The following is a 16,481-nucleotide window of genomic DNA, read 5'->3' as shown; positions in this document are numbered from 1 at the left end:
ATACTCTCAAAGGGAGCAGCAAATTGAGCACCGGGGGCTCATCAACTACACCATGGTCGATCCCAGTGAGCCTAGGCCGCTTACGTCGGCATTTGAAAGTCCGACTTTTGGAGAGGATAGTTCTTTCCATGTGGAGCAGCCCGTGGGTTCCATGTCGATATCGCCATGTGGACGAGACGTAGTTCTGGCTTCAAAGGAGGGTCTTCATGTCATCGATTTAGATTCGCCGTATTCACCGCCTCGATATCTTCCTCATCATACACCATGGGAGGTCGCGGATGTTCAGTGGTCACCGTTCGCTGCTCGAGATTATTGGGTTGTCAGCACATCGAACCAGAAAGCATTGGTGTGGAACTTAGCAACGAAGTCCTGCCAGAACTCAATTGAGCATGTTCTGCACGCTCACACTCGCGCAATAACGGATATTAACTTCTCCGCTCATCACCCCGACACCTTAGCGACTTGTGCTGTGGACAGCTTTGTCCATTGCTGGGATTTGCGATCCCCTTCTCGACCTGCCATCTCGTTCTCAGATTGGTTTGCCGGTGCAACTCAAGTTAAATGGAACAGACAGGATCCCAATGTCATCGCCAGTTCCCATGATAGGTTTCTAAGGATATGGGATAAGAGAAAAGGCGCCTATCCAATTCGGTCCATCGAGGCTCATGATACCAAGATCTATGGCGTTGATTGGAATAGAGTTCGCCCAGGAGCGGTGACGACATGCGCTTTAGATAAGACGATCAAGTTTTGGGATTATACCGTGGAAGGTGAAGAGCCGGAAAAGATAATTAGAACGCCTTTCCCGGTTTGGCGCGCCAGGAACACCCCATTTGGATGGGGTGTTTTAGCAATGCCGCAGAGAGGCAATAGCGATCTTCATCTATATAGTCGCCGGGCTGGGGAAGGTGAAGATCCCGTCAAAGACCTTCCTCTAGTGCATAGCTTCCCAGGGCATAAGGGTCAGGTTAAGGAATTCCTTTGGAGAGCACGTGGAGGCGTGGTCGATGGAACTGACCACAGGGATTTCCAGCTAGTATCGTGGGGGACTGACAGGGAACTTCGTCTGCATAGAGCTGATCCGGATGTCATGCGTGGCGTCGGCTACGAGAAGGGAAAGTCATTTATATCCAACATAAACATCACCCGCAATGGTGCCGTCTACAAGAGCTTCCGTGATGAAGATGGCAGCCGAGGCCATGATGATACAGATTCTCTATCCGCATTCCAGGAGTCTGTCTCCAGCTCATCCCGTGCCTTGGGATTGAACACTATATCAGTGCCGTACGCTCGGCCGTGGACTCAGTGCGGTAACACGGATTCTAGAATCGGTATGCAAGGCAGAAGTAATCTCCGGACCGATACGAACCCCATATCCTGGATGCGAGGCGTGAAAATATCGGGTTGGGATGTCGAAACTCTAGGTGACGAAATTACGCATGTGGGAGAGAAGTTCACTAAGGTCGATTTTGACTCTGTGGACGTTAGGCAGCGGAAGGCAACTATATCTTTGCATGGACCTTGGGGGACGGAAGGTGATTCGCTTTTCTTGAAAGTGGACATAAAGTTCCCTGCCGACTACCCAAGGACTGCAATGCCAACGTTCAGTGTACAGAAAACATCGGCTGTCACAGATGAACTTGCCGACAAGCTTGTTGCAGAATTGCGTACTATTGCAGAAACTTTCCTCTCTCATAAAAGAGGCTGCCTTGAAGGTGTTGTTCGCTATTTATTAGGTGAAACCAGCTTGGAAGAAAGCATAGCCTGGATTTTGGGCGAAACAACCGAGACCGTCAAATCGCCCATGAGCGGCCAGTTAGAGACGGGAGAGTCAAGCGACGAAGATGAAGTAGGATTGTCTCAGAGTCAAGAGTTGGGGATGAGTTCTGAGCTGCTACGGCCAGTCAATGCTAATGTAATGGTACCTGTGGCTAAGGCATGTGGTGCTCTTTGGGCCAATGATGGTCGCTTAGTCTGCTTTTTCCCTACTAAAAAGGACAAGTCGGCGTCTCTGTTGGAGAACCTAGGTTTCAAGGAAATGACGCGGCTTTCGAGGGCAGACAAAGTTTTTGAGGGATTCGGCCGTCTGCAAACGAGTTCGCCTGGGCCACGGGCTTCAGGTACAATGGCGAGCACCGATGATGGTACATCTGATTACTCTGATGACTCGGACGCGGAGACCTCCAGCTCTTCTGGATCTTCTGGTATCCTATCAACCTTGCAACACCGATTTCCAACACCGCAAACATGGCGCAGTGCTGGTAGTCTTGGGCTCTATAAGCCGCGGTCCACAGACAATTCTCAGAGGTCAACTGTTGGTATGATGACATCTAAAGTGTCTGAAAATCCACAGAACATTGTGTCTATTCATGATTTTACTGAGTTGCTGCCAGCAAAACGCGAACTGGCAAACAAATACCGCATCTGCGGTAAAGGTACCGATGTATGTGCTCACAATGCTGCGGTTGCTCTCGATCATGGCTTCTATGAGCTAGCTCGAATATGGGGACTCGTCAAATTGGTCTTGCACAATAATAAAAAGTCTATCCCGACATCTGGCCTGGACACGGGTGAAAGACCCCAGCATATGCAGAGAAAAGACAGTGCCGTGGATCTGAGTTATGATCTGGGAAATCAAGATCAGCATTCAAAAGATACTGCCAATAGCGTGGTACAATGGGGAGACCACCCCTTCGGCGGACAATGGCTTGTCCCTGCCCTCTTCGAACATTTTGAACGGGTCGGTGACGTACAGATGGTTGCAATGCTCAGTTGTGTTCTGCATGAATCAGATCATGAGAAGTACTCGCCGAACGAGGAGTATCGTCCCAGCAAAACAGTATCAAAAAGGGTAGACGATCAGCCCTTATCGTTAAATAATTACTCTGCCCATGCAGCCTCGCATAATAAATTTCACACCACAACTCCACTGGGATCTACACCGAAGGACAGCCATACTACACCCATCACGCAGAGCTCTGGACGATCGTCTTCTGAAATTTGGCGTCCTGACTCAACTCCTCCCTATTCCACTGGCACAACTCCTCCGTTAGCATCGCGTACTGCAGGATTTGCAGCAGAGAGGAAGGCTATGAGCCATACTGCCTCCATAGCTGCCTCGCCTGACCAACAATCTCAGCCGCGTAGTGCATCAGGCCTTGGTTCTGTTCTTGCTTCTTCCCTTTCCCGATCTTTCACTTTTGGTCCCTCATCAGCCTCACCACCAGCCAGTGCGTTGTCTCGAAAAAAACAAAGCCCTGGCGGCAGCCCTAACACGGCCGGGGGGATATGGCCTACGAGTACTTTAATATCCAAACCTGTGTCAGCAGTTCCTGATTACCTCACCACATCCACTGCTCCTACCTCTCAAACACATTCTGATACCGAGAGTGAAAGACCGGAAAAGACACAAGCCTCGAAGCCACGAGCGAAGCCACGAGTGACGTTGAAAAACCGCGACGCTTTTGAGGGTGACGGCCTCACACAAAATACATTCATCGAAAGCAAGAAGGACGGATTGTATCGATCATACCGAGAGGCATACGCCCATTTGCTATCAATCTGGGGCCTACCTATACAGCGCAGTGAAGTCTTGAAAGTTGGGGGAGCTAATAACCGCTCCAGTGATACGGACTTCCGTCAATGGGGTTACAACAGTCCGAGGTCATCGCTTTCACTGCCGACCCTCAGACATAGAAGTTCGGTGAATTCGACTTTGGAACCAGGTAACCAAGGGCTGGAAATTCAACGACATTGCATTCGGTGTGGCCGCCCTCTGCAAATGTCAATATTCAGTAGTGAACCTGCGACGGAGATGGCAGCCAAACCCCAGATGAAGGGAGATTCTGCACCCACGATCTGCCCAGGTTGCCACCCGAAACAACCTCTCCCCTCCAAACTCCCTTGCGTTATATGCGGGGAAGTGGTTGACGGAATGCTCACGCCTTGTCTTAATTGCGGCCACGTCAGTTGCTTTGATTGCCATCAGGGCTGGTTCTCTGGGTTATCACCTGAGCTACAAGATGACACGGCCAATTGCGCTATAGACATACACGGCAATGACCAGGAATACCAGTATTGTCCCACTGGATGTGGCTGCAAATGCTCGGAGCACATCGTTACAAACATTCCGAGGCCTTGGAGCCCATCCTCGCCGACACCAGATGGTGAGACTAGTCCTTTGACCCGATCGCGGAAACAACCAGATATTTTATCCAACGTTGGCCAGCACGAAGATGATCTCGATCAATGGCATACATCGCCATTTGCCTCCCTTGCTCGGGGCCTGGGGGGTGGATTGAGTAGGGGGTTACGCCCTAAAGAGGATAGGCGAAAATCTAAGTCATCCATTTCTGGATTTGTACCAAAACGAAGTGCCATGAATCAAGTGGAAAGTACATGGCAGTAATTTGTATGGTTTGAGCGTTTGAGCTTTTTGGGAGCGAATTACATATACCCCTATGTTGTGTTTATTCGCAGTTATATCTGTGTTCTTTAGCTCGATTGACATCTTGATACTCTTGTCTCATACAAACACTGCCCTTATCTGAACCTGATTTAAGTCGCCACTCATATCCCATCGTAAAATCATCCAACCTATCTGTGTATAATCCTAGACATGACCATTCAATGCTTCCAGGATGAAAAACATCAATAAAATAAAACCATTCACCCTTATCCCCCTAAATGACTACAGCCACATGGTCATCCATGTAATCCCCAATGTTTCCCAAGAAACACGCCGCCAAAATCGAAACACCACCAAACGCAATACTAACATAATATACCCACTTATAGCTCTCCGAATAGGCCATCTGACCTGCCGCCACAACAGCCTGATACGCGGTTTCATTTCCTGCGATTCCAGGAATCTCCCGCAGTCCATCTAACAACGAGGCACCGGTGAGCTCGATTGCTTCGGCGATGTAAGTAGTATTCGTGATGTTGAGCTTTGTGAGCATGACGCCGCCGATGTAGTGTTTGGCATTTGGGACGAACTTGGATATGAAGACGTTGTAGTAGATCGTGTAGCCGATACTGCCGCCAACTACGCGGATGGAGAGGGTTAGGGCGGAGATGGTTGCGATTAGGTCCTATGGGGGAGTGTCAGGCTTTTCTCTTCGGATTTGTCTTGTTTATATTGCAGGGAGGAAATGCTCACATCTGGACAGATGATGGTTGTCATGATGGAGGCTGGGACTACGATTCCGCCGATACCTAGACCGGCGAGGGTGAGGAGACCCCATAGTTGGTGCAGGTTGTCAGGACGAGCAATTGAGATTGCGCCGCAACCTGAGACTGTTAGTTTAGATCTTATATTGTAAGAAGGTAGTGTTGGCGATGTACGAACCAGCCGTCATGAGGATACTGCTGATGATCAATAATTCTTTATTGTGGCCTCGTAGGAGACTCAGTAGCCACAGTGTGATGCAGGCACCGCCCATGATGCCGAATCCGATGGGCAAGCTTCTGACACCGACAGCAACTGGGTCATGTCCGTATACATTGAATGACTGAGTGGGCCAGAACATGATCACAGAGAAAAAGTTTGCACCGGAGATGAAGGTGATAACTAGTGTTAGACCCAGGGTACGAGGTTCTTGCTTTAAGCGGCTGGGGAAGATAGGGTACTTTGCGCAGTAGACTTCCCAAACTCCGAAAATAACTAGGAAAGCGAATCCGAGGATGAGTGGTGCGAGGACATGCGCTGATGACCAGGCGTACTGTAGCATTGGTTAGCGTCTGGGTTCAACTAGCATCAGAGTATGGATGTGGTATAAGATCTAGATACCTGATAACCGCCCCATTGCATCCCAGCCATGAACAGGATTAGTCCTACGATGCTGAGGAAGCCACCGACATAGTCAACCCGAGTCATAACCTCTTTGGGAGACAATCCTTCCGAATTAATTCTTGGTGGCGGATAATAAAATAGTGCCGTGATCAACAAACCGAAACCATTCCAGGCACCACAGAATGCCCCAACGTATCGCCAACCGCTATGGGCTGCTATAAGCTGAGCCCATAATACAGATGGACAGAACGGCACTATAGTGAAGATCAAGACGGCGACATATGTGCCTCGCTGTCTGGTAGGTGCCATTTCAGATGTTGCAGCCAGTGCGGTTAACTCGTTGACGCCCGCACCTGCACCTGCGATGGCCATTCCAGCTAATAGTGGTTAACCAGAAAAAAGATCATGCTGAAGCTAGAGTCTTACCAATGAATGTATTCATCGTGTGCGCTGTACTGCTCACAATCATCCCGATACAAATGAGGGAAACTCCAATTAGGGCAACATAGCGACGGCCCATCAGATCTGAAAGGGATCCAACAAATGGACAGACACCGGCAAGAGCGAGGAGGTTAGCTAGAACCTGCACAATATCAGAGAATTGTAAGCTCAATTGTTTCATAGTATATGGGAAGACACATCACGCACAAACCAAACCCATCGATCCGATCCGCCTATATCTCCATAGATGTAGGGTGGAACTCCGCCTGTTCATCAATTAGTATAAAGGATCGAAAACATGGCTTTAATTCAAACTCACCAAACAGATAGACAGGTATCTGACTTCCGGTCCATAAGAAGGCCATGGCTGTAAAGCCCATGAAGCGACGGAAAGTCATCTGGCATTCAAAGAAGAATGGTCATTTTTCCCAACATTCTTTGATTTGTGGAACGTTATAGAGACATTATAATAGAGCTTACAGGAGGCTCAAACTCTTGCTCACCCGACTCATCCGCATAGCCACCCGATCCTACATCTTCTTGATGACTATAACCCTGTTTGTTATGGCTATTGTCCGTATGTCCAACAGTCTTTTCGTCCACTTGCGATTGAGTGAAGTTATTGGCGAGCTCCATGACTGCTGCTGCTTTCCTATTATACAAGGAAAGAAGAGAGAAATGTTTGAGTTAGAAGTTCAATCCACGCGATTTTGCAGCAGATACATAAGGCAATCAGGTGTATGCTGCACGTTTGGAGTCAAGACAATCATAAGAAGTCAAGCAAATGTAGAAGTAGATCAAGTATAACAAGCTTTCCCCAAGCGCAGGCCTGCATATTATACCCACCGAATGTTAGGTGCACAACGAAAGGGTTGACTTCCGCAATAGGCATGGATCAACGATGCTTAAGCACTGTAACCTCATGCGAATGATGATACTAGTCGAAAGTGGTGGCGACTGAAGAGACACACCAATCAGGCCATGCCAAAAAGAGCCTAGAATTCGGTGATATTTCCAAACAGAGACGCAGCCGAGGCGTTTTGCAAGTTTCTGGAGTTGTCAGTGCGCTATTACCGAACCATATCCAAGGGGAATTCCGGGGAAATGCGGGGGAAACGTGGAGAAGTTCGCCATCGTCGATGGTCTAGACAATAGGTAGCTTGAGTCAAGATCAAAGACTCACACATGTCAGCCACCCCCTCATGTAAACCAAGTTTTAGAACAAAGATATCAATTGCCCGGATGGTCTAGTGGTATGATTCGCGCTTAGTAAGCCTACCTATTATCAACTCAAAATCACCTTTCAATTTGCTAACAAAATCTCCAGGGGTTAACCCAAAGCATTGACTGCGCGAGGTCCCCGGTTCGATCCCGGGTTCGGGCCTTTATTTTTTGTTCTCAATATTTTTTCTCCTCTTTAGCATTTTTTCTTACTTTTTCTTGATTTGTTTGTTACCTGGCTGTTTCTTCTAACTTAAAGCTTTTGCCCCAAAGGTGGCTGCGAATTTTGTCAAAGGACAACATAAACTAGACGTCCTAAAGCCCAGTCACGTAATAGTGAATTCACTCTATAGAAGAATCTTTATAGTCTTGTGGACCTCCCTCTCTTCAAAATTGCTGTACATATACAAACAGACAAAGAATGTCTCGTGTTGTGGAAATTAAATGACGCTGCCCGCGAACTGGGAAACAGCTTGAGGTTGCTCCCGTCTGGGCAAAGCCCTACCACCGTATTGTGCAATCCCTCAATAATTGGCTCCAGAATCCAATTGTTGCCTCAAGAATAAGGTATAAGTAAGGCATTAGTAGCTAAAGCATTGAGTCGTGAAGATCCGTTGGCATATAGGAATATCGGGACTCTTGCATCTCAGTACCGCTCCCCAATCTCCTCAAGTTTATACTTCTTGGGAACAACGAAGAGAGCAGATGCTTGAACACAAAGCCTTCCAACCGGGTCGCGTACTTCTCCCGTCACGTAGGCTTTGCGATCCGTGGTTTGTTCTCGGTCGATGCTGGAGTGGAAGGTATAGAAATTGCCCGAGTATACCGGAGCGCGGTATTTAATCTCAAGGTTTGCCGTAACTCCTGTGCGCTCTGGGAAATGGCGAATTGCCACACGGCCTAGATTCTCATCAATGACGGTGGCAAGAGCTCCGCCGTGGACAACAGTTGGCCATCCTTCCAGGCCATTCCCGAGATAGACAACGCTAACGGCCTTCCGCTCTTTGTCGTTCCAGAAGACTTTCTGTACAATGAATCAGCTAAAAGTTTTGGCTAAGATTCAACTGATCCAATACAAGTAGGAGAAGTTCTGTACGACAGTTGCACTGCTCTAAACTCTCTTTACGGCGGCAGGTTCACAGCATGTTGCACAGTAGGAGCCTAGTGAAGCGACGAACCTGTAGTGCTAATCCCCGACTCCCTCTCAATGGACCAGATGTAAACCTCTGCTTCTTGTCCTCCTCGGAATAGTTCCCATACACGTCCGCTTCCACGTAGTCCGGATTGCTTCGGAGCTCCTGCACAATAGGCAGCCCATTTTCGTATACTCGACGAATCTCCTCCAGTTTTAGGGCATCCTCTGCCGTTGCGGGTTCTACCGGCGCAGAAACCTTATTGTCCATCCACTTCCCTGCCGCGACGCCGAGGCCACCAAAGATTCCGACATAGATCAGTCGTCGCGGCCACTTCGATCTTTCAGGTGCAGGTTGATGGGTTATAGTACTGGTGCTTCTTGAGATCTGGGGATTGAATTGTAATGACAGCTGAGACTGAGTTCCTAGGCTGCGTAACCGGGATTGTAGGGCTCTGCGGGTGCCAAACATGGTGTTCACATCGCAATCTTGCGGGTGGTCAAGAAAGTTGGATTAGCTACGAACTAATGGTTCATATGCCGAGGCATCTAGCTTTGGATCACGTGATATACAGGGAGAATACGATATCTTGATTGCTCTTGAGAAGCTCGCTGTAGATGTTTTCCTTATTCTAACCATTGAGTCTATCCAACATAGCTCGCCTGAAGGCTCCCCTGGCTCAGACAACTTCCCTTGGTAGAATCCAACGAACAGGATCCAGCTGGGTGCCACAACAAAGAGACAACACGAATAAAAGCCAAAGTGTTTTCCCCACTGATACAGACGTCACTCGTGTTCCACATGTGCACATAATGTTATTATCATCATTCAACCTGTTATTTCATGAAACCAAGGCCGTTACTACGGGCATCCTTAGTCCGCAGTGGGCAGGTCAATCGCGCGGTAGAGGAGAATCAACGCAGAATGAGACTCGCCTATAAAATTGTCAGCAAAAGACCCATCTTATTGATTTTTTCTTGAATGACATACCGCCACCAGAAAGAGTCTCAATCTTCTCCGCCTCCACTTCAGTCACTTTCTCATCGTTGAACCACCACCACTTTCCATCCTCTTCTTTGTTACCATGGGCTTGTTTCTTGACATATGCAGTGTAGTGGCCACTGTCAGCGCTGGCACCTTGGTGTGTGATTACTCCTCGTAGCTCATAAAGGCCTGATTTGTTGGTACCCTCGTCGGAGCGAAGCTTAGGATCGATAAGTTCGGAAAGCTCCTTCTTTGCTGCAAGGATAGAAGCCGCCTTCTCAGCTTCGTATTCTGCATCGGACTTGAAGACGTCAGTCATTGCCGAATCATCATCCTTCTCGGTAGCCTTTGCATCTTTCCGTTCTTCGGCGGCTTTCTTTTTCTGCATTGGCTCCAAAGACTCAGATTCCACTTCGGTAGACTTCACTTCATCCCGCTGATGGGCAAGCTTCTGACGCTTGCGAGCACGCTCAACATCAAGTTCCTCCTTTCGGATCTCCCGTACTTTGTCACGAATTGGGATAAGTTCCTTTTTGAGCTCATCCGTGCAGAAGTCTACCGCATCAAGCTCGGCAGGGAATGTAACTTTACGCATGATCTTGGCCTTCTTCTGGGTTTCGCGCTTCCAAAAGAAACGAACGAAGTGCACAGTCAAGTATTTAGGCAATCGAGCAATGTGTGAACGTTTTGTGTAAATGGCATCACGGTCTAGAGTAGGGGAGTGCTTTTCAATCTTCTCTTCAAGGCCGGCTTTTATGCCATCATGCAAATGGTTTGTTTCTTTACCGATGTGACAATCAAGCTTGTAGAAGACATCCGAGCTTGGGGTGGCTTGCTCGCCAGCCTCTTTCGCTCCCGGCTCATCACATTCCGTCACAGACTCAAACCGTCCAGCAAGGTATTTATCCACGAAAGATATTTCATTGCTGGATTCGCCCTCGCCCTCCTTGATTAGCAGCTTGTTCCGCAGTTGAGTTACGATTTGAGACCATGCCTCTTCAGCATCTTGCTGGGCATAACCATGACCATTTCGATCTCTCTGAGCGAACTGGGGGAACACGTTCCTCAAAGCATTCAGGAACATAAGAGGCGGAAATCCCTCCTGCGTTTCAGACATTTGCTTGAATAAATCCCGCAAAGAAGCAGTCAGGTCCATTGAGGCGCCGATGCCACCAAGGCCAAAACTGCTGAGATCCGAGAGGTTCGATGATCCACCAGCACCTGCCGAAGAGCGATACCTCAGAAGCTCCTGTTGGAGCTCAGGAACACTTCTCAATGTCTGCAGCGTAGAGTTGAGGTAGCAAGTATTACCAAGGTTCTGAAGACCAGCAGGGGTAGCTCCCTCTGCTCTTGCAGCCTCAGCCTCCGTCATATCCTCCAGGAACTTCACTGCTTCTTTCGGGCGGCCCAAATCCCCGGATCCTTGGCCTCCAGATGGCGTGCCCATCATCATGAATGTCTGGCCCGGTTTGGCGTTGAGCGAGGACAATGGAGTTTCATCCTTGAGTTGTCCTCCTTTGACCAGAATTTTCTGTCGTTCGGGTTCCACGCCGGTGAGGGAATATAATTGGTACTTAAGCGTTTCACCGTTCGAGGATAGATCAAGTTCGACCTCATGACGTTTGCCCTGGTGCTTCACGATAACTGTAGTCTATGAGTTAGAAATATTCGAAGTCATGAGAAAATTCATATAGAAAAGTAGAGTCAGATACCTGGTATAGACGCCATTTTGTCTTGATTTTCGAGAGTAACCTCAGAAAGCCACTTCTTGACTTCGGCTTGATGAAAGTGACGCATAAACAAGAGCATCATCACCCGTTACGCTTCGGGGAGGCGTGGGGCAGGGAGTGCAAACAAGGCAAACGAAACATCGCGGCCTTAGCGGGACCGCCTGTGCTCCTGAAGGTGGCACTTGACACCTACATCTATTCCTATGCTTGCTTCCTGGGCCTGGATATAAACATAAATTATTAAGCCTTCAAATTTGTGACCTGTGGGCCTTTGGTCTGACTTCACTTACGCAAAACAAGTTGTTGATGGGCTTACCAGCGGAGTAACAACGGAGACCCCAGTATACGTCACACTTCCAATATGGTGAGCTAGGTCAATCCGAAGCTAACAATTGATCGCTAACAATTGAAGTCTCAATCACTGCGTCCATATCTTCAATGCGTCCGAGCCTCTCTCACTTCCGCGCTTGCGGTTTCGAACTTCGCTTCCCAGACGTCCGAGAGACATAATGTACCAGAAATCGAGGCCCAAAGCTCTCCTGAACTCCTTCTTAACCCGCTTACCGTCTCTCGCAATGAAAATGAGAAAGTCCTCATCGAACCTAGTGTGAACAGTGTCCGTGTCAGCATTCGGATCAAACAAGCGGACGAGATCGAACACAGTATTACTCTCCATTCGGATGCCTGCTTCTTTTCGACCCCGTTATAACGATCAGGTCATGTATAGTGCTAGATACTAACAATTATATACAGTTTTGGTCCACAAGTTCACCCGGTTTTTGACGCAGCGAGCCGAATCTTTCTTCATCTTACGTCGGAAGCCAGTAAAGGTCAAGCACCTTAATGTACTTACCGCGTCCATGGATACAGCATGCTAATAAGTCAACAGGGTTACGATATCTCGTTTCTAATAACGAACCGAAACGTAGAGGAGATGCTCAAGCACAAGCTAGTCGACTTCATTATCCAATTTATGGAGGAAGTTGATAAAGAGATTTCCGAGATGAAGCTTTTCGTATGTACCCTCTTATCCACGGTATGCCCGCGTATAATAGTAGTATTGACAACACGCAGTTGAACGCCCGTGCGCGATTCGTCGCTGAGTCTTTCTTGACACCTGTAAGAACCCATCTAACGACGCCCCCTGCACTCTGAACACTGTCAAATTAACCAATAACCCATAGTTTGACTGAATTCTTGCTCATAATGTTCATTTTTATGGTTCGTGAGATATCCATGACCTCCACTTTTTATCCAATAGCGAGTATTGTACAGGCGATCTAGGCTGGTGATGGGGGCTACTCTGCTTCGCTCAATGATTTATTCCCTTTCCTAGATCTTGAAGTCATTTGGAGTTTAAATGTATGGTGAGCTTTCTCACAACTTACTCTTGACAGTAGATTTTGGTATACGCGAAGTACAACCATACTAGTAACAAGCACTCGACACCAGTATGTTTTATATACCGTGGCTGCTTAGCTTCTTGATGAAGTGTCAAAAGGATGCATGGTTTGATCAATTGCGCTAAAGTGATTCCACAGTGTTCAGGATGATATAATTGATGATCTTTCACGAGACCGAGATAAGACAGAGTGTTGCCCTGTAGCAGTGCACGAAAGATTATGTCAGTAGTATAGATGCCATAATCAATGTGAATGCATACTGTAGCTCCTATGTAGCATCGAAATAGCCAATAACCGGACTTCAATATATCTACATTGTTATATTTTTTAGCTCTTGTGCAATCAACATGTACTTGGAATATGATCAGATGTTTGGAACTAAGGTTCATGGGAAGATGGTGAAACTGTAAGTTGTGGTACAGATTGGATTAGAATGTAGATATGTTACACTGGTACGCCTCTATAGCTCAGTGGTAGAGCGCTTGACGTATGTGAACCATTCTATTAAACTTGATTATTTCCTCAAACTAACAATGAAACAGTTGTATTCTGATATCAAGAGGTCCGTGGTTCAATCCCGCGTGGAGGCATTGTTTTTTTCTTCGACTTGCGCTATCTAAGGCCGTTGAAGGCTTTCATTATCGTACTAAACGCGCTCCGTTTTTAGGTAACGAGATATAATACTATAACGATTTCAAGACTTTCCATGAATTATACGCTTCTAACCCAATATATTGAGGCATAAATGAGCTCTCATCTGAGGTCAACTCCATACAGTCCATGCGTTTAGGCATATTGTAAAGAGCTTATTGAGGTTGGCAATTAATTACTTAGGCATTCTGCCGCTTCGCGATGAAGGGGTCGCTTATCTGGCCCGCACCTCTCATCAATGAAAGAACGACCTCTTCCATATCAAACCAAGGGAATACCCATGACAGAGCTGAATGGCTTTATAATAATATATCTATAGCTGTCTATTGAACCCCACACAGACGCCTGTCCCGTCTACTGTAACAAACCTGATAGGCAGTATGCCGGGCGCACGGTCCCTCCTAAAGAGGTTTTCCAATCTCAATTGCATCCCACTGTAGGCGGTAGAGGGCCGCCGCACCTTATAAATTCGCCTTTATAGCTCAGTGGTAGAGCGCTTGACGTATGTGATACCATTATTCTTAACTTAACACGTCAATCAAACTAACAGTTCCAAAGTTGTATATTGAACGGTATCAAGAGGTCCGTGGTTCAATCCCGCGTGGAGGCATTATTTTTGCTTCTTTAAACTACTGCTGAGTAGTTAGTACAAACTAAATTAGTACCCAGTAGAACCTTCGGTTGAAGCAACAGTGCTGGCTGTATTAGTTTGATTACAGTGGAAGTACGGGCAACTACAACTGTGGATGGTAGAACCACTGTCCATAGTTAAGCTTTGTCGAAATTTTTGGCTCTACCACTGACCGACTATTCCATTAACCTTAAAAATTACACTGTGGCAATATGACTTATTTAATACCTTTTTTTTTTAAAAATAAAAAAATATATATATATATATCCTGCATAGTAGTCGCTCGACACAAAAAGAGAACTGATATGCTTTAAGACACAGTGCCGGCACTGTATTCCATAGTTTCTTCAACCATAGAACCTCCCCTGCTAGGTAGGTCATAAATAGCGACCTTTGTGCAGAAATCCGCCTCTATAGCTCAGTGGTAGAGCGCTTGACGTATGTGATCTCCGTTATTCTGAAAATTAACACATTAAACTAACATTCAAAAGTTGTACCTTGATATCAAGAGGTCCGTGGTTCAATCCCGCGTGGAGGCACATCATTTTTTTAATGTCCTGCCTTTATCGACATAATCAAGATTTCGAGCAGTAAATTTCCATAATGTACGGAGTAAGAGCAATTTCTTTACAGGGAAATTTTTTTTTAAAAAAAAAAAAAGAAAAGAATCAGCGCCAGAGCTATTTCTAAGAGTGTGATCACTGAGATCGTGGAAGAACCCGCTTACATACATATTTCTGTGAGCAATTAATGGGGCTGGTTGAAGTAATGGCTTTTAATAGTGCAATGATTCTCAGGATCATCTATTTAAATGTGCCATCTTCATGCCAAAACTATATATTAGCTTTGGAAAACCTCGGTCTCACTACATGCCACAACTGCAAAGCTGCAGGAAGTCTGAGTCTGCCTTTGCATATATGATACTTTGGAAGATATGAACTCGTAGTAGGCCCGCAGCGAGGCCAGTCTCTATAGTTATTATTCTATATCGAACTGATTAAGCAAAAATTATAGGATTTCGTAACACTCCGGGTCGCCGAGATCCTCCGGTTGAGGACAGCGATAACAACGAAGTACAAGAGGGCGTGTGCAGCGACTCATATTCTTTTCATATACTGAAATTATTGGGCTTATGGAGTGTTGTTTGGAATACTCCCAATGAGCAACGAGTTTCTATATACACACAAGGCTTCTTAAGCACTGCTCAAGATCATCCTCTGTCTTATCTCTATTTCTTCTTACTATTCGCTCGACCCTAAATCTAAGATAAAACTTATACTTTCACTGCCACTGTTGTCCTTGGTCGCGCCGGCTGCGAGCGAGTAATAACAAAGAAAGAATAGGTTGATGTGTCTCACTACTCCATACATTGCTCGCAAAAGCACAAGTCCTACGCAGGAATACCCGGCTAATACTTGGCGGCGGTCTAAACTCGGAAAGTGATTAGGTGTTACTAGGGCTTTTGCCGATAGCAAAAAGGGAGAGCCATACCGCTTCTATTTCGGAAGGTAGGTACTTAGTTATAATAGTTTATCCCGTACAAAGCGACCCATGGGAACCGAATCTTGGATCTTCATAACCTCAATTTTCAGTATGTCGTAACCACCACACGGTTCTACCTCATTACTTTGTGGCTGAAGGGGACTCAGCCATGCGGCCGTCGTAGTGAAGTGATTCAGCACGCATAGTCATTGCTAACTACTAAAAAGATACCGGTATAAGGTTGACATGAATAACCTCAGTCCTGCCCATGAAAACAAATATCCCCACCAACAACGCCCCTAGGTCATCCATCGTTCATCTCTGCCGAGAGTTGACGCTTGCAGTCCAGATAGTGTCCTAATGTAACAATTAGCTCATAACGTACGTCGAGAGAGTCTGCGGACACCTACTCTCTCATTCATCTAGGCATAACATCTATAAGAGTCAATGGCATCCCAGGATGCAGTGTTGCACGTTTGTCCGGCATTGCAATAGTACGTGCTGCCAAATGGATTGCCACAGCCAGTGGTGTAAAACTCGCAACGGTCTGTCCCCGGTGGCGGCACTTGCACGTTGCATAGATTCTCAGTTCTGAAGCCGCTCACATTAGAGCAGCTATCTCCACTTGTTTCGGTTTGCTAGTATTCGTCGCTGCATCCGTGCCATTTCACGATCGTGTTAGCAGCTTGGACTCCCGACATGAGAGCCATGAGAGTAGGTATAGCGCTGAGAAACTGCATCTTGTCTCTTGAGACGATGGTTCTGTCTTCGAATTCTGTAGTTCTGTGGTTCTGTGGACTATGATGTGAAGTAGGATTAGGGGAAGGCGAAGGTGAGCCATTCCTGGTGAGTACAAAAACGCATATTTATTGTAATCCACGCCTGAGCTTCTCCTCCATCTGTCCACAACTGAGGCAATGCTCCCCTTCGACTTGTCGATCCTCTCTTGGCGAGGCAGCCCGAACAGACTTACAATAGCCGTATCATATTATTTTATCCGAATATACATCC

The 16,481-nt window shown here is 46.9% G+C and overlaps 5 protein-coding genes across 5 annotated transcripts; 2 read left to right on the top strand and 3 right to left on the bottom strand.

Annotated features, from left to right (window-relative positions):
- Positions 1–52: 52 nt before the first annotated feature.
- ABOM_003483 (Mtc5p) lies at positions 53–4,408 on the top strand (the record flags this gene model as incomplete). The annotated part of the gene is made up of 1 exon (XM_022530613.1): positions 53–4,408. The coding sequence occupies one exon, from the start codon at positions 53–55 to the stop codon at positions 4,406–4,408; it is 4,356 nt and encodes a 1,451-aa protein (XP_022392083.1).
- Positions 4,409–4,682: 274 nt separating this feature from the next.
- ABOM_003482 (putative MFS drug efflux pump) lies at positions 4,683–6,886 on the bottom strand (the record flags this gene model as incomplete). Its single annotated transcript, XM_022530612.1, has 8 exons — positions 4,683–5,093; positions 5,162–5,292; positions 5,351–5,723; positions 5,792–6,171; positions 6,221–6,377; positions 6,443–6,501; positions 6,555–6,633; positions 6,716–6,886. Coding segments are annotated over 8 exons (1,761 nt in total), but the record flags the coding sequence as incomplete, so codon positions are not given.
- Positions 6,887–8,102: 1,216 nt separating this feature from the next.
- Positions 8,103–9,060, bottom strand: ABOM_003481 (PaaI family thioesterase; the record flags this gene model as incomplete). Its single annotated transcript, XM_022530611.1, has 2 exons — positions 8,103–8,480; positions 8,635–9,060. The coding sequence occupies 2 exons, from the start codon at positions 9,058–9,060 to the stop codon at positions 8,103–8,105; spliced, it is 804 nt and encodes a 267-aa protein (XP_022392085.1).
- A 402-nt stretch (positions 9,061–9,462) lies between these two features.
- ABOM_003480 (ubiquitin-specific protease UBP6) lies at positions 9,463–11,301 on the bottom strand (the record flags this gene model as incomplete). Its single annotated transcript, XM_022530610.1, has 3 exons — positions 9,463–9,524; positions 9,580–11,217; positions 11,286–11,301. The coding sequence occupies 3 exons, from the start codon at positions 11,299–11,301 to the stop codon at positions 9,463–9,465; spliced, it is 1,716 nt and encodes a 571-aa protein (XP_022392084.1).
- Positions 11,302–11,664: 363 nt separating this feature from the next.
- On the top strand, positions 11,665–12,496 carry ABOM_003479 (actin-related protein 2/3 complex subunit 4 family protein; the record flags this gene model as incomplete). The annotated part of the gene is made up of 6 exons (XM_022530609.1): positions 11,665–11,667; positions 11,716–11,965; positions 12,057–12,148; positions 12,193–12,318; positions 12,378–12,422; positions 12,488–12,496. The coding sequence occupies 6 exons, from the start codon at positions 11,665–11,667 to the stop codon at positions 12,494–12,496; spliced, it is 525 nt and encodes a 174-aa protein (XP_022392041.1).
- Positions 12,497–16,481: the final 3,985 nt, after the last annotated feature.

Source organism: Aspergillus bombycis, assembly GCF_001792695.1.
Source record: "Aspergillus bombycis strain NRRL26010 chromosome Unknown contig00016, whole genome shotgun sequence".
Taxonomy (NCBI): domain Eukaryota; kingdom Fungi; phylum Ascomycota; class Eurotiomycetes; order Eurotiales; family Aspergillaceae; genus Aspergillus; species Aspergillus bombycis.
This window is presented reverse-complemented; position numbering and strand designations above follow the sequence as displayed.